This window comes from Eptatretus burgeri, chromosome 6, assembly GCF_056783735.1.
Source record: "Eptatretus burgeri isolate ZD-2024b chromosome 6, Ebu_testis_v1, whole genome shotgun sequence".
Classification (NCBI taxonomy): Eukaryota; Metazoa; Chordata; class Myxini; order Myxiniformes; family Myxinidae; genus Eptatretus; species Eptatretus burgeri.
Genome location: NC_140966.1, coordinates 38,874,849 through 38,901,791, shown reverse-complemented (window position 1 = coordinate 38,901,791; position 26,943 = coordinate 38,874,849). Strand labels below are relative to the sequence as shown.

General features: G+C 43.9%; 2 protein-coding genes across 4 annotated transcripts in view; one reads left to right on the top strand and one right to left on the bottom strand.

The window, feature by feature from the left end:
- The window catches only part of LOC147024584 (cerebellar degeneration-related protein 2-like), a 17,182-nt gene extending 8,499 nt beyond the window's left edge, over positions 1-8,683 (top strand). The window contains exons 3-6 of the mRNA XM_085884630.1: positions 2,610-2,758; positions 2,852-3,061; positions 3,455-3,747; positions 7,413-8,683. Of these exons, the coding sequence (XP_085740756.1) occupies positions 2,610-2,758; positions 2,852-3,061; positions 3,455-3,747; positions 7,413-7,651 (891 nt within the window). The 3' untranslated portion in view covers positions 7,652-8,683. The remainder of the gene's footprint in view (positions 1-2,609; positions 2,759-2,851; positions 3,062-3,454; positions 3,748-7,412) is intronic.
- On the bottom strand, positions 4,945-26,943 carry ECSIT (ECSIT signaling integrator). Of its 3 annotated transcripts, none has more exons than XM_085884627.1 (9): positions 26,618-26,943; positions 24,036-24,116; positions 21,947-22,412; positions 21,565-21,788; positions 21,313-21,370; positions 15,719-15,867; positions 10,051-10,153; positions 8,722-9,027; positions 4,945-5,880 (listed from the first exon to the last, which is right to left on the bottom strand). In XM_085884627.1, exons 2-9 carry the CDS (start codon positions 24,111-24,113, stop codon positions 5,711-5,713), a joined length of 1,554 nt encoding a protein of 517 aa, XP_085740753.1. In that variant the 5' UTR covers positions 24,114-24,116; positions 26,618-26,943; the 3' UTR covers positions 4,945-5,710. The 3 variants fall into 3 exon arrangements, with proteins under 3 accessions (XP_085740753.1, XP_085740754.1, XP_085740755.1); XM_085884628.1 differs by having other exon boundaries at positions 4,945-5,838; positions 26,618-26,942; XM_085884629.1 differs by lacking the exon at positions 4,945-5,880 and having other exon boundaries at positions 8,547-9,027; positions 26,618-26,938.

The window sequence follows — 26,943 nt, the reverse complement described above, 5'->3', positions numbered from 1 at the left end:
AATGGCCAACTTGGTCATTTTGGGGGAAAATCACATAAACTCCTTCAAAAATCTTCTTCTCCAGGACCCACCAGTCAGAATGCTACCAAATTTGGGTTACATTAGGCCAGGACCCAGGAAAGCTACAGCTCCAGTGTTCCGTGTGTGTGTGTGTGTGTGTGTGTGTGTGTGTGTGTGTGTGTGTGTGTGTGTGTGTGTGTGTGTGTGTGTGTGTGTGTGTGTGTGTGTGTGTGTGTGTGTGTGTGTGTGTGTGTGTGTGTGTGTGTGTGTATACACATATATATATACACACGTAGTCATCATTTGCCATCCTATGATGAGATAAAGCCAATTCGTACACTCAATAAGTTACAACAAATAATTCCAAAGTGTAGAAGGAATTAAGCAGAAGTCTCAGACTCCTTGTTAATTTGTTAACTCATTGTTAATTGGCTCTGTTAATTTGTTATTTGTTGATCTTGATGTAACCGTTTGTATTATCGTGCAAACAACAAATCAGTGAAATTAGCTTGTCCAGATAACCAAATCGACCCAAAATTTACTACAATAAAGATCGATTTACACGATCAAAATCCTCGTTAAAATCGATCAAAGCAGCAAAGAGAAGAAGATTTTTGTTCGTAACATTTCTCCTGGATTTGACACAGAGAGAAAAATCGCATCGAGTCAAATGATTTTTGTGAAAACCACTTTGCGACTCACTTAAGATTCTTTTGTTAAAAGAAACGAGACTACTTTCTGTAATTTTTGCAGCAGTTGATGCAAGACCAATTCCACGATAGTTTGTTGGATTTGACTGGTCACCTTTTTTTGTAAATCATAACATCACTTGCATTCTTCAAATCGCTTGGCGAAAACTCATGAACCCCAAAAGCCAAAACAAAGTTTGTGTATAAGTGGGCAATTTTCCAAAATTCCATTGGAATAGAATCAGAGCTGCTAGCTCTATTGTTTTTTTTTCATTTGTTTCTTTGCATCATTCATTTCAGAGATGATGCAGTGGCTAGATTTTTTTTTTTTTTTTTTTTTTTTTTTTTTTTAGAACAGAACGTTGAGAGATTAAATCCAAGATGCTAATCGAGAAATTATTGTTAGCTTTGAATAGATTGGAGAAATGCTCATGCCAGTGATTCAAAATCAGACGTGTCTGTTGAAACATCACCATTTTCAGTGGAGAGAAGAGAGAGAGGAGAGCTTTATTATTATTATTTTTAATTGAACCAAAAATATTTTTTAATGCTCAGAAAAATCATATATATATATATATATATATATATATATATATATATATATATTATAAATTTGCACACTGTTGTATCTGTGCATGCGTTCGTCTGTCTGCTGTTTACAGCGGACACTTCCTGCGCTGCGTTTGAAAAGCTGTACATGCAGGCAAAGCTCAACATTTACTTCTGAAATGATGTGAGAACAGGCATGAATAATGTTGATGCCAAAATTAATTTTGCAAGCAGGATATTCTACACTCTATTCAGACAAATCCAACCTCTGCTGCCCAATGTTGCACCACCATTTTGTGGTGGGTGGTATAAGTAGCTCATCATTTTGGCTGAGTGAAACCAAGAGTGGAACACAATTAATCGTTTTAAAGTCCATAAAATAATTTAAATTGGAAGATTGACTTAAACTTTTCTCATCATTGGGGATGGGTACTTTTGGTCGTATTATATAACTCGTAAATACAATACATCACTTCGCTGACGAGAACATTAAAAGGAGAGAGAGAAAGGAGGAGAAGAATAGAAGAGGGTGATAGGAGGTAGTGAGGAGGGTTGGAAGGGTGAGGGAGGGGAGTTGAGGGAGAGGGGGAGGACTAGGGGGAGCCAGGGGAGAGGGAGGCTTGAGGGGAGCCAGTGGAGAGGGAGAGGGAGGACTGAGGGGAGCCAGTGGAGAGGGAGAGGGAGGACTGAGGGGAGCCAGGGGGGAGAGAGAGGGAGGACTAAGGGGAGTCGGGGTAGAGGGAGAGGACTGAGGGAAGCCGGGGTAGAGGGAGATGACCGAGGGGAGAGAGAGAGAGAAGAGGGAGGAGGGAGAGGACTGAGGGGATTGGGGGGGGGGGAGAGACAGACAGACTGAGACTGAGTCATTCTTCGTTGACGAGTTATCGTATTGATTGCAGTAAAAGTTGGAATTTCATGTTTTGATCGATTCCATACCAAATTTGGCCTCACAGTTGCATCATGACTGAGGTGAGGCTAGGCCTCTGTGATGCAGTGTCCCCGGAGATGACCATTCATTTTGAACTGGGCCAGGGTATCGGTGCACATTGACCTATTCATTTTGAAAGGTCCACGTGAGGTCTTTGCATTTCAAAAGCACATGCTATTTGATGGACAGCTGGTGTAACATTACCTCCAACTAATTATCCAGCTTGAAACAACTCTGGAACACCTGACCTGCAAATTACATGGGTGACACTTTATTGTTGGGTTGGAAATGTAACCCAGTTTAATGACTTGGTAAGCTTGAGTGTATATTTTTGGCTGACCAATCAATTCCATGCTGTGCTGCATTGGGAGCCTCAATACAGCCTGAATGCAATTGTTTCATTGGTGGTGATGGAAGAAATTAAACAATGGTGGTCTTGGCAGCATCTTACACAGCGTGTGGCGGTACTGGGCTCTGTCAACGAGCAGGCTGCTCGAGCTGCAGAGGTTGCAGAAGCCACGGTACGAGAAGCAGAGCTGGAGGTGAAACGACTCAGGAAAGCAGAACGATTAAGCTATCGCCGTGAGCAGTGGTAAGCATCTACATCTTGTGGCGTTACTGGTGATACGAATAATCTTCACAAGGTAATCTTTAACTCTTCAACCTGATGTTGCACATCGAAAAGGCTGGGTGAACTGGTGGAGGAGCTGCAGTCACGGTTGGAAGAAGTTGAGCAGGCGACGCGAGCAAGGAGTGTTGGACGAATCGGGTCTTCTGGTGGTACCACGCGGGTCACCATGAAGGGCGAGGTGTGGTTCGGCCAAACTTTGGCCCGTTCTCGACGCCACTCCCTGCCTGAGAACTTGTCGAATTCTGCATATCCTAAGGAGGAAAGGTGTATATTTAAAAAAAAAAAAAATCTTGGAATGTTCTGTTTGTGTCTGTCCAACTTTCAAATGAGACCCTAAGAAGTGTAGTGGGCTGCATTAAAACCCATGATTAAAAAGGGATCCAAAGTTCAGCTTCCCATTTATAATGCAATTCTACCCCCATTGGTATAGATAAGTATTGGCTTCAAACATTTTCTTCAAAATTGCTATGAACTACACAGGTGTACTGACCTTGAAAGATTACTTTAGTGCAGTTAACCAAATGTTGCCATGGACATGGAATTGCCCCCCATTTGCTTCTTCGGAACTGAAATGTCTTTTTTTGCGTGTGCTGTAAAGTGAAGAAAGTGAGACTGAGTGCCGTCCATCAGTCTAACATTTATGTCGACGGTTTTTAGAACTCTGGAATCTGCAACTTCACCAACCCCTCAAACGACACGAGCCATGTCCTTCCTTCTTGCTGCTGAGCGGCAACATCGAGCTGAAGCTGAAAATGGGCTCGCATCCACGAGTGCCGAGGCAGCCGCGTGGGAACAACGTGCCCGGGAACTCATGCTTCGGGTGGAAATGCTGGAGGCCGATGTGGTGGAAACAAGAAAAGCCCTTGCTAAACCTCAACCGATGCACCAGCCTTCAGAAGTTGATGGAGGCAACATGGAGAACAGTGAAACGGATTGTGGACAGACTGCAGGTTGGTCATTAAACAAAGATGTATTGATCACGGTGGTTGATCATAGTGAAAGATTGATTTTGTATTGATTATATATTTTTCCATCAGTATTTTGAATACAATGTCTGGACTCATGAAAGAGCAAGATGACTGAGGATAATGAAACGTCAGTTGAATGAATAGGAAAATTAGTGAGGAAGACTGCAGACAAGAGGGGCAGCTATGGAAGAGGTTTACGGGAGTAAAAATGATCATGGGTGAGGATTGAAGATTATTATGTGCACCGCCATATTGAAGCCCAGGAGGGAACAATGGGATTGGTCTACAGAGAAGTTCAACGGTTGTGAGAAAAGAGCAATAAAGTAGTAAAGGTGAGCAGTAGGCCTGGATTTTGAAAGATTAACCAGGAGGGGGATATCAGAACATTGTGTGCACACTGAAGGGGCTTGAGGGGTAAAAGGCTGGCAGAGGGGGACCAAGACCAGAAATGAAGGCAGTGGAAAACAGGCCACCAACCTGTCTGCAATGTGAAAGCAGCAGGCCCTTTAATTTCACTTCCTAATGGAAAATGCCACTGATGTTCAGAGCTTTGGACTCTACAGCATCCATGAGACAGCTGTGAAGCTGGGACAACAGCCTATAAGGGAGAGTTGTACTTTGTCAAGCTGTCAAATACTGCTACATTTGTGGGTTAAGGGGCTGCAGTTTGAGGACTTAACCACTTTGTGGTAATGTAGATTATTAGGACTTTTTGAACATATTGTTGCGGGTCAGGGGTCTGGCGAAGAACGACCACTCGGTGGGGGAAACAAAGTCGATTCCCACCAGACTCCCCAGAATTGTAGGCTGTCGCTCACAGATAATTCCGTGATGCGGCGGGTCGCTAAACCGACTGTGGACGCCAATACCTCAACTGTGTGGCGTAGGGTCCTCCTGTCAAGAATCAAATTGCCTAATTAACCACGCGGTTTCGACAACCAGGGAACCATGCCCTCGGTACGCCTTGTCTGAACCGGATCACGCTACCAACTACCGACTACCTTTCCGGATCGGATGCAGTCGAGCGGCACTGCCAAGGACGTACCGGCTTGAAGGAACGGATTATTGGGAATAACGACCCGGCTAAACCTGGATTCGAACCATGCTGGACCAATGGAGGAAAAGATGAGCTGGGAACATTTCGACAATTATTATTTACAATAAGTGGGGGAAAGCATGTGGCACATCAAAAAGGTTTATTCGGTATGTAATGCAGGGAAAGATGAGAGAGGTGTGGGGTGCGACAATTATACAAGCCACTTACAAAAGCGGACACAGTGCAGACTTGATGTGAGATTAATAAGAGCAACAACCACAATAATAAAAGATGTTATACAGGCTTATCTAACGGATAGGCGCCAACACACTCAGACGCACACTCAGACAAAATAAACCCAATGAAAAGGAAAGGGACCTCTTGCAGCCAGGGAGGGAGGGAGTTGAGGTCACAGTTTTTGGTACCTGAGTGTTTCAGGGGAGGGATGCTCCATGGTGCGGCACCCGACAAAAGCTGTGCGGTTCGGTCCACAGCAGCACGTGTGGTAAACGTGTCTGGTGGAGTCCAAAGAGGCGAGAGATGAGCAGTAGGCAGGACCAGATAAGGGGCTTGGTCGAGCGAGGTCGTGTGGGCGAGGACCAGTACAGTAGGCGGGCCGTCGAGGCGAGACGTAGGCAGAGCCAGGCAGCAGGAACACTTTCATAACAATTCTCTTCAACCTCTCCAACTTGCAATTCTCTTCAACGACCAAACAACTCAATTCTAACTTGACCTCTCCAACAACCGCAAAACCAACTCGACTTGACTCCGAGGATTGCTCCGTACTTTATCGATCACGGAGCTCGGGGAGGAGCCATAGTGAAACCGACGGCATCGCCCGATCCGAGCATCCCAATTGGACCGGGCCTTCATGTGGTCCGCCTTTCTGGGCGGGGTTTCGGCCAGACACTAGTTTGGCCCGCCCACGCCGCGCGTCTGGGTTTGGGAAGGTGGATGCCGATGCGGCTTCCAGAGCGAACGTCGGGATTTTGCCTCAGAAAACGAGACTCCGGATACAGCGGGTAGACGGTGGTTCGCTGTGGCCAGCGAAATGAGGGTAGCAAGCGAGATGAAGTTACCTCAGAAAAAGGAGGGAATAAAATAAAAGGGGAAAAAATGATTTATTAATCCTAACTAATAGCCCATCGCAACGCACTCCCTGCTGTCCCGCTAGACAAAAGGTAGGGATCTATCTGCACGTATATTAATGGAATAACTGACTCAGAACAACTGTATGTTTTATGCATACGGTTCCGAGAACCGTAACAATATATTAAACACATCTCCCCTGAACTGGAAAAAAAAACAACCTAGTAAGCACTCTCTACTGGAATTTGAGATATTCAGAAAAAACAATCGACCTTTGGGATTAGGGTGCTGGGAACAAGAGAATTGGTTTTGCCATGTCAACTGAACATGTGGGACAATGTTTCCAGTGCACGTGTATTTTTTTCCCCTTTGTTTATACAGTTGCATAATGACTTGCTCGGTTTTTTCTGATCAGAAGCCAACTGTTGGCCAACTTGCTAGGTTTTTCCAAAACGAAATTGAGTAAAGCAGAAGAGTTTTGTTCACTTTCATCGAACTAAATGAAGAGGCAAAACCTAGAAAGTCCAAAAATAAGTCCAACTCAATCTTGACAAAAATTTGACTTACTCGGTTTTTACCAGATAAAGGAGAAGAAAGGGTTCCCTTGAGAGCCACACGTTGGCTACGAGAGTGGAGGAAGTCAGTTATCCAAGAGTGGAGTGAGCCTTGGATCGCAGAGTCAGACAGTTTGGAGAGCAAGACAGGATGCCAGACTGTATCGAAAGTACGAGATATGTTCAGACAGATGGCCCTGGTCTCAAGTCTGATATTGAGGATTTCCATCCAGTGTTGGGTGAGTCGAAGCAGCATGTCCAAGGTAGAGATCTGAATTTGAATTGATAATCTGATATAAGGCCGCTGAAGAAAAGGACTGATTTTCTGTCAACCGCGATGATGGATTCCATAACCTTGCTGACGATTGGAAGTACGGTAAGCTAATTGGTCTGTAGGTAAGGGGATCTGTTTTTGCACCTTTTTAATGTAATGCTGTGACATCTGATTTCCAAGCACAAGGTCTCTTGCTTTCATATCGCAGGCAGGTTTGTGTTGTCTGACTGTCTTTTTATTTTTTTTTTACAGCCTCTTCTCTGATATTGCTTCCTCCAGGATGCACTCATTCTTTCAATCACCCCCTCCAGGTTAAACTTCCAAAATCTAGGCTGTCTACATATCTCAACTCCTTTGACCCTCACTGCTCCCATCTGTGGAACCACATTTTAGAGGCCGTTCTTTCCCACTTTTCCTTCCAGGGCTTCAAACAGGCAGTGCACCGCTACCTCATGTCATCTCCCTTCCTGATCCTTGTTCTTCATAACCCCGATTAACCCTTCCTACCCCAACCCTCTTACTTATTGGTTTCAGTGTTTTCTCTCCCCCTTTCATGTTCGTCAGTTCAACCTTGGTCTTCCATGAGATTTGTTCTTGTCCAGGAAATGTGCTTTGAGAGCGAAAGGAATGTAGGTAATTAGATTAAATGAAATTGTTACTCATTTTTATTCCACCTCTTTTCTAATCACCTCAGATACCATCTGCACAAAGGGAATTTCCATCCTCCAGGAGATCGATGCCAAGTACCAGGCTCTGTTGCATCGTTATGAGGAACACCTGGCGGCATGCCAGGAGGAAAGACCGTGCAGCTCTAGCCGTACCTGCCATGAGAGCCGCAGTACACCGGAGTACAAACAGCTGTTTCAAGAGGTGTTTGCTCGGCTCCGTGGGGCCAGCGGTGTGGTTGGAGTTGATGCGACGAGTCAATCATAATCTCCGAAACGGTTGTACAGAAACTCACAAAATGCAGGAGGCATCGAATAATACTTTTATACAAGAGCCAACAACTGATGAAACATCATTCATTCTTAACTTGTTGCCGAGTCAGAAAATGACTTGGCTGAAAGTTCATCTTGTTTTATCATCCAAAAGCTGATGCCATTTCATGTATTCATGTAAAACTTCATCTCCCATATTATTTTATGGTAGATGAAGATTTGGGCTGAGCTGTCTGAGTTTGAATGTCAGCCCAGCTATAAACTGTGACCCTGGTGTTTTACAAGCATGGCGAAGCGTCATGACGTGCACCATCCCTTGGGTCGACGTTAAACTGGGTGTTCCGTCTGCTAGCATTAGTTGGTGGACGTTAAAGATCCTACAGTGTCTGTCACGAAGAGTAAGCAAGTTATCGCTGGCACCTGGAGCAAATTGTCTCGTCTTATTGGAGGCTCATTGAGATCAGGTTTCCACAGCTCGCGATATCCAGGTGGTTGTTGTCTGAGTAACAGCTTCTGCACTGTAACCAGGTGGTTCACATGTTTGTGAACAGCCTTCTTCAGATAAGGTCAACAAACACAACACCTGGAACTTCAAAGGGTCTCACCTTAACCTTGAAAGTCCAGGAAGAAATCATTGTTATAGAAAACAAGTGCTACTTTTTTTTTTTTTTACTTTATCATGCATTAATATGCCAAGCACATTTGGCGAGTTTCAGCGTCATAAGGTCACATCTTAAGCACTGCAGTCTATCGTAACCATTACCACTTATTCAGTGTTGGCTGTATTTGTGAAAGAACTGCCAAAAAATAATTTATTTTTATTGCAAGAAGGCCAAACGTATTTGTACTTTTTCAATTATGGGGGGGGGGGGGTTGTGTGGATCATAATACAAGGTATGTTTCAGTTTATTTTCTGAACACAGGAAAACTGTACATGTAAATACAACATACAGGATGGAAAACGATTTTTACTCAAATTCTCATTGTGAAATCCAACATATGCTTCTTAAAGGCTTTCTTCTCACTGCTTCTTAGCCATTTGTTTTTGTCTTTGCCCCAACTCACCATCCTGAGAGTCCAGTTGGTACTCCCCACTTTCACTGCAGGTCTTAGCTCTTGCTTCCCCACTGTACGTGCTTCCCCGTTGTTTAGAATCGTGCTCTGGCTCCTGATCTGAAGCCAACTGCTGTTCTTGTCCCATTTCCCCGTCGCTCTGTTCACTTTCAAGGAAGTCGTGCTCCGTCATCCGAAATATGATGGGCATCTGTGTGAGAACGGGGTTGTCCTCCTGAAGTCCTGTGATCCAGCGAGCTAACGTTGCTTGGTCTGCATCTCCGGCTACACACATCGCAAACACAGGGCCTTCCGGCACTGGTGAGGCAAAGAGGGGAGTAAAATAATTTGTCAGGGGAGGAAGATCACTCCGAAGAACACTCATCCATCCAGCAACAGGAATAAATTTAAAATCTACTCATTAGTGGCCTGCCTTATGGATACCGACTGTGGCCATGGACTGCTCCAGCAGCCATGTAATCAGTGTAAATTAATATAGTTACACATTAATCATGCTGACATTGTGAGTGGACATCCTGCTCTGCCAAGGCCAATCCACACTCAGCCTCACAATGAGTATATTGGTCAATTTACCTTGTTGTTTGCAACTGCAATAATAAGATATTCATATTTATGTGCATTATTTGATGCATATTACTCCTACTACTACTGCAGCAATTTATAGGTGAGTAAAATGATCACTTTTACATGCTGGTTGTTGCCAATTGCCTAATTTGAGAACTGCATAGCCAGCTGTACTGTATTTATTAGCTTCTGTTCTATTCTCAGCCAAGCTATAAAACTGTCACCTTGGTGTTTCATATTTTGGGCGATTCATCAATTTGAGTGGCATCCCTCGGATGGATGTTAAACGGGGTGTCCCGTCCGATAGCGTAGTTTGTTCACGATAACTATTGCATGGTGTCCTTTGTGAAGATCAGGTGAGCTACAACCGCTATCCTGGCCAAACTGTAAATTCCTGCACTCAGCCAACTGTCCTGAGTCAGTTGCAACCGGTCCAGGATTCTAATCTTCACCAAGAAACAGCTTCGGAAAAAACTGACTGCCTGCAGTGGAGTAGGACGCATGATTGATCAACAATTATAAGGGAGCTAAAAACAAGTGGCAATGTGTAAAGAGAAATTTATGATTAGACATGGCTACAAACTAAAACTGAGCAAAGGGGAAGGTTAAAAATAGGGCAGTTGACATTTTAAAAATTATTTTTTGCTTTATCATGCAAGCACAATTGTCAAGTTGAATTGTCATAATGTGGGCTTTAAACATTGTAGTCAAACATCAAGTCTGACCCTCTGATTAAAAAAAACGATCCACACTCACCATCCTCTACGTGGAAAGATAAATCGTCACCAAGATCACGCTCCAGGTCCAAATCCAGCTCAAGAGGGTAATACAGGGAACGCTCGGGGTCCACATGTTCATTCTGTTACAACCAAGATCAAGCATTTAGGGTCTGATTCGTTTGAAAACTAACATTCACAAACCACGCTCTCACAAAACAGAAGATGGAAAGAGGTTTTTTCAGCTCGGTTTATCTCCTTTAACTTTTATAATTTAACCCACCTTCTTGCAGACCCCAGGAGCAGATAGGATCTCGTCAATGAGATCCCTCCCTCTGGCGGACAGGATCTCACCTGCTACAGGGTCTGCAAAGAAGTCCCGTGTTCTCTGCTTGGCCTTCTTCCCCCATGTTACTCTTGCTTTTTTATTTTGGCAAAAGGGTAAAATTGCTACAGTTGTATTTCTATCATCGCTATTTCTGGCAATGGACTGCAGTACATCTCATTGAAATTCAAACAATTACTTCCCCAACTATTCGAACACTGGGTCGTTCAAAATGTCAAGACGGCAAGACAGATGAGTAATGTCTTACAATTCTGCTTACAGCATCTAAATTGGCATAAACTCATTCTTCCCAGTTCACGTAAACTTCTCATTTCATGTGGGATGACAACATTCCAGTGGGCGATGCGACTGGCACCATGCCGCCATTGTATTGTTCTCTGGCCATCACTGCTAAGGGATGATTTACAGGAATGTATACAACATTAAGATCAAGTGTCCTTGATGGGTCAAGCATCGTTAAGCATGTTTATCATCGTTTTAAACACAATTGGGGACAACTGATGCATGACATCAATACAAGAAGTCACCGTATTGGTCATTTCGAGAGAGGGGGAAAAAAGTAAGTTACTTTATCCTGAGGGGGAGGGCTGGCAGGATAGCCTCGAGGTATGCACACTCATCTCTGAGCTGTCTAGTCTGGGTTCAAATCGTGACCCAGTTATAAACTGTCATCCCGGTGTTTCACAGACAGGGTGATTCGTCAATGTGCCGTCCCTTGGACGGACGTTAGACTGCGCTTCCTGTCTGCCAGCATCCCACGGTGTCCTTTCCCCAAGAGTAGGCGAGCTATCGCTAGAACCAAGGCCAAATTACCAATTCCTGCCCATAACTACTGCTGGGAAGGCAATGGCAAACCAGCCAGCACAACCCTTGCTCAGAAAGCTGCTTTGGCAGGAGATGAGAGATAGAGGACAGAGAGAGGAAACTGCTCCCTCCAGTGGCTGTTGACTAACATGCTCACATGTCAAGCAAAAAAGATGAAAAGTTTGTGCTACAACATCCTCGCAGCACAGCAGTTTTGCTGTCGAGGCCCAGTGCTGGTGACACCAATCCTGAAATGTCAATCACATTAACCCTAGCACCTGAAGGAGCAGACAAAATGGAATCGGAGGTTATTGTTACCCCCGGACCGAGTGAAGTTCCATTAAAGTCTTAAACATTCCTGACCATTTCCATCCATTCAGATTGATGGAAACACGTGCTTTCTCTACCATGACCAACCACCGATTTAGTGACAGTGAGAATGAAAGCTTCCAAGATGGGTTTGATTGTAAAAGTTGTGAACAAAAATCTTCTGGAAAACGGTCTAAACGAGGTTCTTGGATTCCAGGGATCAAGATATTCTGTCTGGTATGGCCATGGTCTTTTTGATCCTTCTGGATATCCCAACTCCAGTGAGGAATTGGCAAAATATGGGTAAAATTCCATTTAATGCTGGGAAAACACAACCCAACTAAAACTGCACTCGGTAGAGTGCATATCACTGCCAGGCTGAACAGGTTACATTTTGTATCCCACCGATAGGCTGGATCTCCAAAATCTAATCGGCTTATTCTTGTCACCTAACCAACTTGCCACCTAGTTTTGTCACAACTCATCCACAACTTTTTGAAATATCATGCTATTCTGAAAATCGTTTTTGATCCCATCTCTCAGTGGTGAAGAATAACTTAAAAAAAAATTAAATTCTCTGATCCAGATCTTCCCCCAAAATCAAATCAATTTTTCTGGTCACACACCCAACCTGTCCACAACTTTTTGAGATATTCTGTTCAGAGACAAACAGGGGTGAAAACATTACCTCTGTCCACCTTTGGAGGTGGAGGTAACAAGGTAGATTGACGTTCTGAATTTGAGACATTTAAGAGGTTTGTTGACAGTATCTTCAAACACACAGTTAAGTTTGTTCTTGACATTTCCAAACTTCTGTTTATGAGACACAAATAATATTATCCTGGCCTTGCAGCTCTGGTTTCCATTGCACTTACACAATCCCTGGGAGCAGTGTTGCCTGTGAATGTGGCTTCGGTCGGCAAAACCTTATCAAAACAAGAACAAGAAGCTCTCTCAAAACCACAAGTTTGCCGGGGTTACCAATGATTTCCATTGAGGGACCTCCTCTTGCAGAATGCCATTTTAAATCATTGCTTCATATTTGCAGTTTTATACAATTTATTGATTGAATAGTTTGAGTTGGGAATTGTTAAAACACGTTATAGATGTTCAAGTATGGACATGTCTGAGCCACTTGAGTTACTTTCCAGTTTATAGTAACTTTATTGGTAACCGATATAGTTTGACTTGTATCTTGAAATTGTCGCGCCAGTTCTACTTTTAATTTTCTTTTGCAGAATAACTGCTCACTTTCACTCTTTCATTCCTCTGTTTTCCCTCCTTTGGAATAAACTCCCACACACTTTTAAATCCCATTCTTCCCTCCAGGTCTTCAAAACAGCCGTTCACCACCACCACTTATCTTCCCCCATCCAAAACCTCGATCTTTTCTAACCCCGTTAATCCACCCCAAACCCACATCCTTCAAATTCCCTGCTTTCCTTCCTGAAAGTCCCTGTGATGTCCATCTTGTATACCCCGTGTTCCCCACCCCATCCCTCTCCCTTCCACAGATCTCCTAATGTCTCTGTTCCCCACTGTTTTGTCCTTCCATCTCGTGCCCCACTAGCTGTGCATTGCGTGTTTGCTCTCATAGGAGCCTCGACAATGTATACAACAACAAAAAGATAGGTGTTTTTCAACAGTAACAGATTCACTTTTTCATAATGACAATTTACTGCCTGGAAAGAAAGCATTGGATTCACAATTAAGCAACACAAATTTGATTCATTTCACCGAGATGAAATTCCTTGTCATGTAAAATGTGACTTCAAGTCCTCAAACCCCACCCCCCCCCCACCCCCAACCCGCCTTACAGACCCCAGGTCTGTGGCTCCCTCTTTCTTCAAGCCTGCATCCCTCCACTCCATCCCCTCTCCCAATCCAGTGCACATCCCTCCTCCCCCTCCAACTCCAACTCGACATCCACATCATGGTCAATAACTGTTAAGACTACTAAGGTTTCTTGGTGAAGTAAGTCGACAAAAAGTTAATTATTGGTTGGACAGAATTGGCTGAATAGTTTGTGGTTAGATTGTTTTTTTTTTGTTTTTTTACTTCTGGTAGTTGTGCAAAACAACGACTGAGCATATACACCACGTGCACAACAAAAAGGAATAAAACTCAAAATTGCATGAACATCAATATTTGTAAACCTATCAGTTCAACCTTCGTCTTCTACGAGCTTTGCTCTTAAATGAGGTTGGACAGAATTCACAGCAGTGTACTGTCCAGACCCAGGAGCTCTTAAACAAGGTATCATTCAGCATTATACGTGCTGTAGTTATGATGTTTACCCAATTCAGACAATTGTTAAACTTGCATTTATATATACAAAGATTATACAGCACTGTGTAAAAGTTTCGGTTATTTTTACTTTTGTGATGCTATTCCCCATTAAACATGTGAGAAGTTAAAAGGGTGCAATATGGGTATATAATTCAAATTTCAGTGATCCCCATATGACTGTTATCACTGAAAATTTGATGAATTTACCCTAAAGTACTGTTATGTTTGTCGGGGTAGATGGAGGAATCCCGAAGTGAAGATAGCATTGTATAGCATAGCATGTTCTATGGACGAGTAGGAGACATCTCAATTTAATTTAAGTCGTGAAAACTGTGAGCTGAAGATTGTTTACGTGTCATCACACGGGGTGGTGCTGTGTTAACTGGGCCCTGGCGTTGAAGATCTCCGCGCACGTGACCTCAAATATGTAGCCGCGAGGAGCGACTTAGTGCCATTTTGGTGCGTTTTCCCGCACGGTGTCTATGCAGCTTGATGACAGGCTCCTAAAGGTCACCTCTGGACGCAAGGAAAGGGGGGAATTTATTTTATTTTTTATCTTTCCCCTTGTCTATGTCTGTGATTGAGTGGAGACGTCTCAAATTTGGCTTAGTTTTACCTTACGTTTCATTTGCACCTTTGGTTTATTTTCATTATAAAACTCGTTGATTTTATGTTCATTAAACCATCATTTGTTCAATTTACTTGAATTTGTCTATTTGTTGTGGGTTCGAGAATAAACCCATGTGTTTCTGTTCTGGTAAACATTTCATGATAAACGCACCATGGTAAACGCCCCGTCGCCTTCCGTCCCGCACACGCCATAATCTCCAAGTATCTCGGCTGTTCGCCTCCAAGTAAAACCGTTCGGCTATCCGTCCAGGTCGGTGTTAATCGGCATGAACACGGCAGTATGCATGTCATTGGAATAACCCAAACTTTTGCGCAGTACTATATATATGCATACATTTCATCTTCAGTTGGTGTTCACCATTGTCACCAAAAATAGATATAAAATAAAACAATTGTTCATTTTTATTTATTTATTCAAGTTTGGAATATTTTTGGTGAAATTGTAATTTGTCAATTTCAGCAAAACATTTGTCCAGAATTAAAACACATCTCAAAAATTAAAATACTTACTCTCAAAACTTTGATGATTATTAAGTATCATTCAATAGTCAACGAAGGCAAGGCATGCCTCGGTATAGTAGATGAATGCGCACTTTCAAAACCAGTACAGCGCTAAAGCACAGGGCCTTTTCATGGCCCGACACAGAGCTAATTAACTTCTACTTTTAAAAGGGGATTCCGAATTAACAAATAGAATGCACTTAAAAGTTGGGACAGAAGCAAATAAAGCAGGGTTTGGGAATTTCACACAGAGTTGTCAAAGTAGGGAATGGTCTTCCTGAGAAAGTGAAAGGAACAGTGGCAGAAGATACGTTTAAAACACAACGAATAGATATTTATAACAAGAGGGGATTATAGGGGTACATGGACATCAGCAATAAAGGTATAGTTTGTTTATATTGGTTTCAGGGATGTGGATAGAGTACAGACATGAAGGGCCAAGTAACCTCCTGCTCTGTCTGGGTCTGGCCACAAGTGAGCCACAGACAGACATCTCCCCTTCAACTTCAAGGTTGTGGACGGATTCACATGAAACTTGGTGCACAAGTTGGGTGTGTGACGAGGACAAATTGATTCGATTTTGGTGAAGATCCGGATACGAGAATTATTTAATCTTTCAAGTAAGTGATTCTTCACCATTGAATCACCATGAGATACAGCACAATATTTCAAAAAGTTATCGGGCCCACTATGTTCTCATGGATCAGGCGTTGCATGGCAGAGGTATGCGCTCTACTGAGTGCCCTTACAGGTCAGTATAAATGAATCACTGCTGTAAAGCACTTTTCTTCAACATTCAAATATGACGAAGTGTATGTGAACACGTTACCTTGCGATCAGCTGGGATTACATCTCCACGTAAAATATAATAAGCGATGGGTGTATCACGCAGCCAAACACGTTCAGGACCATCCACATATAGAGGTTTGTTAACATCATGCCTGCTCAGTTCCTCTCGCTGATCAGGACTCTGGATGCCTGAGAGCAAACAGCAGAAAATAAAGGGTATTCAAGTTAGCTTTCTCCCAGAGCCATGTCAACCTGGAATATTAATGCTCCACTCAGCCTCTGTTTCCATTTTATTTTACTTAAATCAACAATCCTAAAATAACTTCCAATATACAAGGAAACCTCATAACGAAATTTGAGGGAACAAAATATTTTAATTTTGTTTCATGGGAGTTCTTTGTAAAGAGGTTCTTCAAAAACTTATTCATCATACATTTTTAATCCTTGTGAAAAAATCACAATGCCAACAAATGTGGACAGAGATTATGCTTTCACCCGTCTGTTTTGTCTATCTGTCTGTCTATAAGTTGGAGATCTCCAAAAGTTATGGACGGACTCGGACGAAACTTGGTGTGTGACAAGGACGAATTGATTTAAGTTTAGCAAAGGTTTGGATCCGGATATGAGAATGTTTTAAGTGATTCTTCACCATTGAAAGGGCCAAAAACGATGCATAACACGATGTTTCAAAAAGTTGTGGATGAGTTATGACAAAACTAGGCGAACGAGTTAGGTATGGGACAAGAACAAGCCGATTCGATTTTGGCTCAGGTCCAGATACCGATCCAGCCTATCAGTAGGATACAATACGTAAACTATTCAGCCTGGCGGAGGTATGCATTCTGCCGAGTGCCGTTCAAGGTAACTCCATGAATTATATTGTCGTGATAACATTTTCGTTTTTCTCTCCAAGAGGCTCATGGAAGGGCAAGGCTATTGGGTAGTCAATCTAGTCAACAAAAAAAAGAAATTTTTTTTTCTACCCTTATCAGTATTTCCATCGATATGTTTGTCTGTCTGTCTGTGCTTGTCTGTTCGGTCCAGTGCTCCGTTAATACAATGGCGATTTCGATGAAACTTGGTTGGTCGGTTCATACCATGACCTAGTTGCAGAGATGCCAACTTTTGGAAATCAGAATTAGGGAGGATTTTCAACCGACACCAAATAATGTGCGCGAAGCGCACATCTCGAGCGCGGAGCGCTCGACCCTTGCGGCGGAGTCCAGGGCCCGCCTTAGGGCCCTGGAAGCTCTGGGGTTCTAGACGCTCTCTAGTGCCCTCTGAGCCCTATTTTGGAGCATTTAACATGTTAAGAATTCCCACTTTTTGAACAAAAAAAGGGGAAAATTGTGCACTTTTTAATGTTACATGTATGTTAATATTAGTAAGTTAGGGGACAATCAAAGATTAACAAAAAGCACAAAAGAAGCAATATTTTTCTTACCTTACTGGCTGGTACTACTGCTGCTTGCTTTTTCCATGGCAGCTTTGCTGAGTGACAGCTGTGTGGCTCTTTTAGCCCTTCTGATTATGTCTTTGCTGTATTCTCTCTGGTAGCAAGGGGTGCTATGAGCTAGTTTTTCAATTAAGAGAGCTTCCAGGGTTTTGACACTCAAATTGGGACGAAATTCAGTATGATTCTTCCGTACAAGACTGAGTGCCCGCTCACATGATGCGTTCGAATGAGGAATGACCAAGATTCCCTTCATCACTTTGCTCAAATTAGGATACTTCTTGGCACCAGTGCAGGGATCTGTGAGCTGTGAAATCCGATGCCACTGCTCATCCACTCTCACTGTCTCAGTAGCAATTGTAGCTATGGAGGCGTCTGCCTGGTAGTGAGCGAATTCACTCTCAAGACTGTCTATATCACTATCACCGCCACTGAACAGACAGGGGAATTTCTTGATGAAAAACTCCACACAGTCAAACCCCACTTCTTGGTGTAGCTTAACATCCAGCACCTGAGCATGCTTGGCTAATTCATCATCTAGCGGCCAGGTTTTGAAGATGTAATTGCAGGCTTTCACATAATATGAGCAAACTGCACTGAAGAAACCTTGGATGTCTGACTCACTCAGAGTGAAGGTGGATTTCTTGAGACTCCTTTGTTCCCTTATATACAGTTTGGCATCGTTCCCAATCATGAGGTCCTCATCATTCTTCTGATGATTTCTGTCAGAGAAGGGTAAATTTACCAGAGGAACCGATGACACCGATGGTTTCAAAAACCGTACAAAGATATCTTTCAGAAGACCATTCAATTCTCCGTGCAGGAGATGAATACAGGGTTCGTCTCTTTGGAGCAGAAGATTCCCCTTCTCAAAAAGCTTGTTAGCATATCGAAGGAAGAAACAATGGAGTTTTGTTTGTGGAGACAAGAACATCCTGTTGACACGTTTTTCTCTAGATTCCTGCACAGTGTTTGAGGAAGATGCGCTTTTAGTTGTAGAACTCGTAGTACACTTAGCCGCAGGGCGATCACACTTGCGTTTACTGCCAGCAGAAGAGGTCAGACTCGTAGTACCAGATCCAACTTTACGTTTGAGGAGAGAGCTTGAGGTAGGTGCAGCCAAGGAAGAAGACCTCTGATTCGAAGGTTTTGCTGAGCTTCTATCAAGTGATTTGGCAAAAGCAGAACTTAACTTGGGTCCTTCTTTGCCTGTAGATGGGACTATCACAGTCTTTCTCGACTCTGAAGGGATCTGCTTTGTAGATGAACGTGATGAAGGGCCGGTGATGCTACCTGCTCTCAGCATTGGTTTTGGTGCTGTCCCTGCTGTCTTCTTCGCAGCAGATACTGCAGTGGTAGTGGTGAATGCTGCTCCACTAGTGCTTGATCCTGCAGTGCCAGTACTGGCAGTAGATACAGTGCCGTCCTTCTTGCTCGTTGTTAGAGTCTTGGCTACAGTTGGTTGCATTTTTCTTCGTACTTCTTCTTTGAAGAAGAGGCGAAGTGGCTCCCACTGTTCAATCAGCCTGTCTAGGCACTGACCAAGGGACAGCCACCTTGTTGCGACATGCTTCAGAATCTTGTGTGTCGGGGCATCACAGAGTTCTTGCAGTGTTTTCACTCCTTTGACGCGTTTACTACTTTTGTCCAAGTAGTAGTAAATATCGATGAGAAAGTCATCAAATTCAATGGGTAAGGCCTGAGCCGCCTTCTTGGCCGTATTGTGCATCATATGGCAAGGGCATCCCATGATGTAGCACTCTGGATTTTGTTTGTGGATATAAGCAGCGACTCCTTTGTGCTTGCCCACCATGACAGAGGCATTATCAGCACAAAAGGAAACACAATTTCCCCACGGAATTTTCCTGTCACTGAACTCATGATCAAGCAGTTTGAAAATGTTTTCTCCAGTGGAATCTTGTTTGCACGCAGGCAAACTTAGCAAACCTTGCTTCACAATCCCAGCACTGTTGTCATAGTACGAAATCAGGACAGGATATAGCTGGGCCTCACCACTGTCATTGCTACCGTCTGTAGCAAGGCTAAATGGAGCTAGTCTAGCAATATCGGCAATAGATGAAGCAGTAACATTTGACAACTCACCAATTATTGCTGAAGTTTTTGTTCTTGCACATCCATACTTTGAAGCAACTTTTGAATCTGGAAACATCTTTTGAAATAGAGGTCCAGCATGATCTGAGACTGATATGGGCAAGTTATGTTCCACAATAAATCCACTAAAGAGAAGTTCCGCTCGGGTAACATCCTCTTCCTCGCTTGTCCCTTGTTTGGTGAAATAATTCAGAAGTGTACCGGTACTCGTGCTCGAAGATCTCTCCTTTGCAATGTCTGTGTGCCGTTTGCTTCCAACGTGCTTCCGAATATCATCGCGACCTCCGTGCTCAACTGAAATATCAACGCTGCATACTGTACAATACGCATGATGAATTCCTCTTTCAGACTTTCGAATACACGGGTATTGGAGACTGTATACGGTCTTGTACTTCTGAGACCATTTCTTGGTCTTCGTAAGCTTCTTTTCTGCCATTTCGTAATCAACATCGAGGGCTTGAAGCATCGGTAACTTCGAAGTCGATGTTCCACAGCTGCAGCGCGACTCGTAGAACTCTAGCGGCTGTTAAACACCGCACGGTGGTCGCGACCGCCGGGCTGGTACGGGGCCCAGCTGCATGCAGTGAGCGTATCGCATGCATATACACTGTGCATACATACCGCATGCACTGTATTGCACACATACCGCATGCACTAAATCTCAGTGCATGATCGCATAAGCGAGATCCAGACCCAATGTTTCGCTGCTCCTCATTTGAATTTGCAATTTTTTACGTACAATTTGGTAGCAGCGAACGTTATGGAGTTACCACATGCTATACGTAGCAGACGATGCTTTTCATTCAATTCTCATACTAGTACATTCTGATTAGTGAACAGTGCAAAAATATCAAAATTTCGGGAGGATAAGGATAGTGATCGTAAGGGCGGGAGTTTGGGTGAATTTTCGGAAGCCTCCCGATGAAATCGGGAGGGTTGGCATTGCTGTAGTTGTGTGCAAATGAGAACTGTTGCTATGGACACCACCATTGCCCAGCTTTGAATTTTTTGAAAAATCATAAAAAAAAATTATTTTTTCGAAAATCAAAAATCGGACCACGAGCGACTGTGGGCAGTACATTCAGCCATATTATCAAAAATTTCCAGCCAGATCCTATGAAAACTGTCGGAGAAGATAGACTTTGAATGAACCCTGGTCGAAAACAATAAAAAACGAAGTTTGTTATATCTCAGAGACTATGAGTCAGATATACATGAAACCGGTATGGTAGGTTCATGGTGTGTCCTAGTTATGTGTGAGAAAGAACCGTTGCTATGGACCCCTCCGTTGACTAGCAACGGCCGAAAAACCTCTAAATGTGGGGGTATTTTAACGAAAAAACAATCTGCAGCATTAACCCTTGAAGCTAGAATCATGAATTTTCTTCTGCTTAATCCTCAGGTCATTCCCCCATCGAACGGGCCCATCGCGTCAGGTTATATTGGGTAGTCGACTACCCGTGTCCGCCTACCGGCTTGTATTGAGAGTTGGGCAACGACTGGGCACAACTAACAAGGGAACAAGTGAACAGGAAAGGAAGTGAAGTGGAGGAAACCCTGAAATCAGCAAGTGACATGATTGAGTGAGGAAGGGTTAATGGGAGTAGACAGTGTAGCCAGAACAATCAGTAATGATTTATTTAGTGACCAACTCTTTCAGTTTTTAGAACTCATAAGATTTATGAAGAAACAATTTTACATTATGCTCCCAACATACACAGTACCATGCTGGTACCAACAAGGAGAACATAACGCTGTTGTGATGTGATGCGCATGATGCGTTAAAATTTATACAAAAATACTACAAACACACAAACACATCCAGTTACCACATTGTTCACGTTAAGTGCCCTGTATTTGAAAGCAATGGCACAGCAGACTCCACAGAAATTGATGAGAAATCAACAGAAGCAGCAATTTCCTTTGAATGGAGCATTTTGTTTTCCCCATATAAGTAGGTCAAGTAAAAAGAAAATGATAAAGATTTAGTAAGTTGAAGTTTTTGAAATTTCACATTTATTTAGTTTTAAAAGCAAGCATCATAATGATAATGTACATGTGCTCTTCACCAACTATGTGTGGGACCACCTGCTTGTCCTCATTCACATCAATGGCATCACTTCCACTCTGCAAACAAAAATAAAATATATAATTAAACAGCTAATTGCCAATTAATAACATCTTCCATTTTCACATCTCCAATCCGAGACCCCAAATCCTTATTTTGTTTTTAATAGGGGGGGAGGGATTTGGGGGGCGGGGAAGGTGTGACTGGGTTTAAAACGTGTCCATTATTGTTACTTTCTTTCAACACGACAAACCTGGTAAATGGTGACACGAGCATCAAGGTCATTGGCAATGCGATTCAGGGCGAGTGAGGAAACAGCAAGAGGGTCGGTGGGCAGTGGGTCAGGTACAGGAAATGGATTAGCGTGTCGGAACTTGGGAAACCAGTACAATATCCGATGCAGCTTTTTTATGGGGTGGCACTTGTTTCCAAAGACCTGCACCAGAATGTCTTTGGTTTCCCTGGTAGGCCAAACACCTGGAGTGAAAGAGCAGATACTTTTTTTTATTTTTTTACTCGTGTAAACAACAAAAATCGGTATTTACATTTGACGACACATCATGCAAGATAAATTGAACAATACCAAAACAGCTTGAACTCAAATTCAGAGCAATAAACCAGCCAAGCAAACACACCATTGTGCTCCATCTGCTCTAGTACAGCGAGGGCACACTCCTGTTGCCGGGCGTAGTGGTTGAACATTCGCTGGATAAAGTTTACGGGCACAAACACCTCCTTGGGGAAGACTTTCAGCAGACTGTGGTAGACCGAAAGGTCACGTTTCAAGCCGAACATCGGTATGCAGCGCAATGCCGCATAGATGAACTCCACATGCCCGTGCCGGCGAATGTCCTGCTCACAAAATGAATCGACGACTTGGGAAAATGTCGACTTGGTACGCCCTCGTGGGCCACTCCCTGCGCGACGAAATGCCATGTCGTATACGCTGAGGGCCGCTCCGTTGTCCTCTGAATCCTCCTTACTTTTTGCATCTTCCCGCTTCCCTGGAAGTTTGTGCGTCATTGCAACAGCTTTTTTCACATCATCTTTTTGCCAAAGATTAGCGGTTGGAGTGATGTGCACGAGTCGAGGAAAGCTTCCCTGATGGCATGAACAGGATAATATTTATGAGTAACAAGTCCAAAAACATCTCAAAAAAAAAAGTTGGAGTAAATAGGAAGAAAAGAAAGAAGTGATAAAGGCATTTTTAAAAGTTGTTAAACACAATAAACTTGGATGTAGTACAAAAAAGCAAACCGAAAAACAAAGGAAATTTCCTCAAATTAATTCTGCAGCGTATCTATGCCACCTAAATTCATCCATTTTTAACACCCTAGCTCTGAAGACCAGAATAATTTCGGATTCTGATGTACCATGCTCTGTTACAGAACGTCGGTGCTGCCGAAGCAGTTTCTCGGCAAGGGAGGAGTCCGATGAAGAATAAGAAAATAAAGAGGAGGATGAAACGGTCAAGCTAGATTAGATGTGTGGCTTGCTACATGCACCATGTAAACCTCTACTAACCTTCTTCACGGTCGGGTTGTCGGTGACTGAACTGTCTCCCCCCCCAGGTTTCCTGGTGAGGAGGTTGAATTGATATGGACACCCAGTAGGATTAAAAACAAAACCTGTCAAAGGTCAGAGGAGCTCCTTGTGAGCCAATGGCCATCCATTTCTAGTGCCGACTGTTTGCACACGTATTACTGCAGTTGGGTTACTTTTTTATGTTTTTTTTAAGGAGGTTGGTGGCAGGATTTGCACTCCGGCCACCATAAAACCCTTCACGCCGCAAAATATACTGAAAACACAAAGGAAACTAAAAACCCACTCCGTGGGAATACCTTCTGTGCAGCTTCCCTTCGCAGAGCAGCTCACCAGATGACTGGATTGAGGAAAAGCCTTTGAGACACCCACTCTGATGATAGGAGGGAAAACACGGGGTAACGTTCCCGGGTTGGATTGCGGTAGTGTGTGTCGGGGTGGTGCTGAGGTGTCGTCCACCAGACGGTGGACTCCTTGGGTTAATCTGAGGTGGTCCCTTCAGGTGGGTGCCTGGAATATCCTATTCCGAAGAGAGGATGATCAGCTGTCTCTGTTATCATCTGAGCTCGGGTGTTTGGACATCGGTATTGCAGCACTCTCTTGAGGTTCGGAGCCTGGAATGCGGCGAGATCATGGCAGGTGGTTACACCTACTATTGGTCTGGTCACTCTGATGGTTACCATGCCCAAGGGGTTGCTGTAGCTTTGCCAATAAGCTGACTCCAATCAATGATAATTGAGGTAACACCGGTCAACGAGCATATGAGAGTAAGGATTCGTCACTCCTTGGGTATCATTTCCTGGTCTCTGGAGCTGCTCCGACTGAGGCGAGTGATCTCACAGTGAAGGATGCATTCTATGCCACGCTCGAGTCTGTGGTTGATGAGTGCTCCAGGCGGGATTTCAATGCATCGACTGGAACTGATAGGGATGGTTATGAGACATGTGTTGGTCTCCATGGGTCGAGAACTGTGAACCAGAATAGCACTAAGTTCCTCGACTTTTTTCCATTTTTTTGCACCTTGTTCAGCCCCACACATCCACCCACAGCCACGAACTCACCTTTATGTACTAGACTTGCTTATTAAAATCTATTGGTAAGGTATACATGACCAAGATGGCAGTTTTAAGGCTTTTCTTTAGATTTGACAAAATATCTGTGGCAACATTGACATTTGCATACCGATAGCGAAGGCACGCTGGCAAGGAAAGCAGATGCTCGAGGTATCAGGGACCTGGATATCCACTGAAAGGAGCCCATTGCCTGCCCATGCAGACAGAGGAGGAGATTAGTAAGAAAAATCATGGAGCCATCACAAAAACAGCAAACAAATCACAAGCTGAAATGCATAGTTTCACATGCAGGGTGTTTATCAATGTGTGCGCCGTTCATCGGAAGGAAGTTAAGCTGGGTGCCTGATATGCGAGCATTAGTCAGTTGACGTTACAGATGAAAGAAAATGTTGTTGTTGTTGTTGTTGTGGACAGTTTGAATGACAAATGACGCTAGTGCTTTGAAATTGAGGGACGGTACAACAAAATACTGGATATCAAAATGTCGGCACGTCTCGAACCACCATATCTCAATTGCACATTTGTCATGCAATGAAGCATTTCTGCAAGGAAAATGCAAATCACATACAAACCATTATCAAGAACAAATTTTTATTTTTTTTATTTTTACTTAATTTTTCTGACATGTGTTTTTAACGTTCAGTCACCAGTAAGCCCAACCATCTAACCAGATTAAGAGGAGAGATTAACCAGTGGAGAGGAGGGGGATAAGATAAAGAGCAGCAGAAAGAAGAATAAGAAATTAAAGATGATGAAGAGCAAGAGCATGAAGAGCAGGAGGATTGGGGTCTCGATCCAAATTTCACACAATTCGTTCCAAATCAAATTTTGGAAGTTCATGTTTAGAGAGTTAGGATGATCCGGGTTCTTATCCATTACACACCAAGGAGAAACCAATCTTCCTTCATTCCTTTCCTTGAAGTACTGTGGTGTCCCAAATTGGCGAGCTGGTTCCGAGAGGTGCTATGGTGGAGATAGCCGAGCCCCTGTCGGTCATTGAATGAACACCAGGTGGGGTCGACAGTCCGTCATCCTTTTGAGGTCGGTGAAATGAGTACCGGTGGATGGGTAACAGAGGCACTGCATCAACGGCACAGCTGCGCCCTCAGCCAATGATGCTACCCGCAGCCTTGTGCTGCATACAAATGAGGAGGTTTCGGTTAACAAGGCCAACCGAATACTTGGGCTCATCAAACGATCCATTGAGAGTCTGGAGTTAGAAACCCTGCCCGTCCTGTTCAAATGACGAGTGTACCCATTGTAGGACGACGCAAGCATTGTCTGGCACCAATAGTCAAGAGGGTTCAGAGACGAGCTCCGAGGATGGTTTTTACACTTCCTCAGCTGCCCTATTCAGAGACTCTGCAGAATTTGAAATCAGGATTCACTATTCCATCACCGTTGCCGTGGTGATAGAATTCAGATGTTCAAGGTGCAACACGTGGATTAGACTACTGTACAACATTTTTTGTTTTTAAACATCGGCTGAATACTATTCAATGTGAGGTCACTCTGTTTGGTGACTTTGTGTGAAGTGCAGGTTGGACGCGAGGAAAATGTATCCAGAGGGTCGTTCAAGACTGGAATTGCCTTCCCCAGAACGTCGTGTCCGCCCAGTCAGTGGAGGCCTTTAAACAGGGTCGAGAACAGGTTCGGTTCGGTGGGGTGAGAGCTTCAACCTGCAATGGCCGTCCGGTGTCCCGTCCTCTTATGAGCCGAACAAATCACAGCACCTATAATAATGTGGTACAAATGGACAAAGCACATCAGAAGATCAACAAGACGACCTTGTCTTCCATAGACATGATGATGATGATGGAGATGGGGAAGAGGATGAGGAGGGGGGATGATGAAGAGGAGGAGGGGGGACGATGAAGAGGAGGAGGGGGACGATGAAGAGGAGGAGGGGGACGATGAAGAGGAGGAGGGGGACGATGGAGAGGAGGAGGAGGGGGACGATGGAGAGGAGGAGGGGGGACGATGAAGAGGAGGAGGGGGGACGATGAAGAGGAGGAGGGGGACGATGAAGAGGAGGAGGGGGACGATGAAGAGGAGGAGGGGGACGATGGAGAGGAGGAGGTTTAGATGATGAAGAGGAGGGGGACGATGAGGAGGGTGATGATGAAGAGGAGGGGGTTTAGATGATGAAGAGGACGATGAAGAGGAGGGGGACGATGGGGATGATGAAGAGGAGGAGGGGGATAATGAAGAGGAGGAGGGGGACGATGAAGAGGAGGAGGGGGACGATGAAGAGGAGGAGGGGGACGATGGAGAGGAGGAGGTTTAGATGATGAAGAGGAGGGGGACGATGAGGAGGGTGATGATGAAGAGGAGGGGGTTTAGATGATGAAGAGGACGATGAAGAGGAGGGGGACGATGGGGATGATGAAGAGGAGGAGGGGGATAATGAAGGAGGAGGGGGACGATGAAGAGGAGGAGGGGGACGATGAAGAGGAGGGGATGATGAAAGGAGGAGGGGGACGATGAAGAGGAGGAGGGGATGATGAAAGGAGGAGGGGGACGATGAAGAGTAGGAGGAGGTGAAGAGAAGAACGTGCCGAGATATTGAGGTATAAAGATTAAATGAAGCCAAGAAACGATCAAGGGGTTTGTTTGTTCATTTAAACTTTTTCATCAAAATGTAAAGTGTAAAGTGTAAAGTGTAAAGTGTAAAGTGTAAAGTGTACAAACCGTATAAAGTTAATTAAACCTTATCCGACACCAACATCTCGGTTTCCAATCGAACCTCAGGATATCACGGTGTTGTCGTGCTCGATAAGCGATGACGAGATCGCCACACAATGGTAAAGATGTCCCCGCATCCCCACAAACCACAATGGTGTTTGTATCAAAACATCAAACTACCCGATGTCACTGAGAACGAGAAACTCAAGAGAATTAAAATCTTCTCACAAACACAAACCGAGGATCATGAAGGAAACCGTGAAAAACGGGCCTCGTCGATCGGACTCAAGTGTGAGGGACAAATTGATGTCGATGTCCTGTTTGTTTTCACT

What these genes read in the sequence shown, in the direction of transcription:
- ECSIT (XM_085884627.1), bottom strand. Translation starts at nt 24,113, where the DNA reads ATGGGCTCCTTTCAGTGGATATCCAGGTCCCTGATACCTCGAGCATCT. An exon ending in CTCGTGTCACCATTTACCAG is followed by an intron (nt 21,371 to 21,564) that starts GTTTGTCGTGTT and finishes TTTTGTTTGCAG; the next exon opens with AGTGGAAGTGATGCCATTGA. An exon ending in ATCTTTCCACGTAGAGGATG is followed by an intron (nt 9,028 to 10,050) that starts GTGAGTGTGGAT and finishes TTGCCTCACCAG; the next exon opens with TGCCGGAAGGCCCTGTGTTT.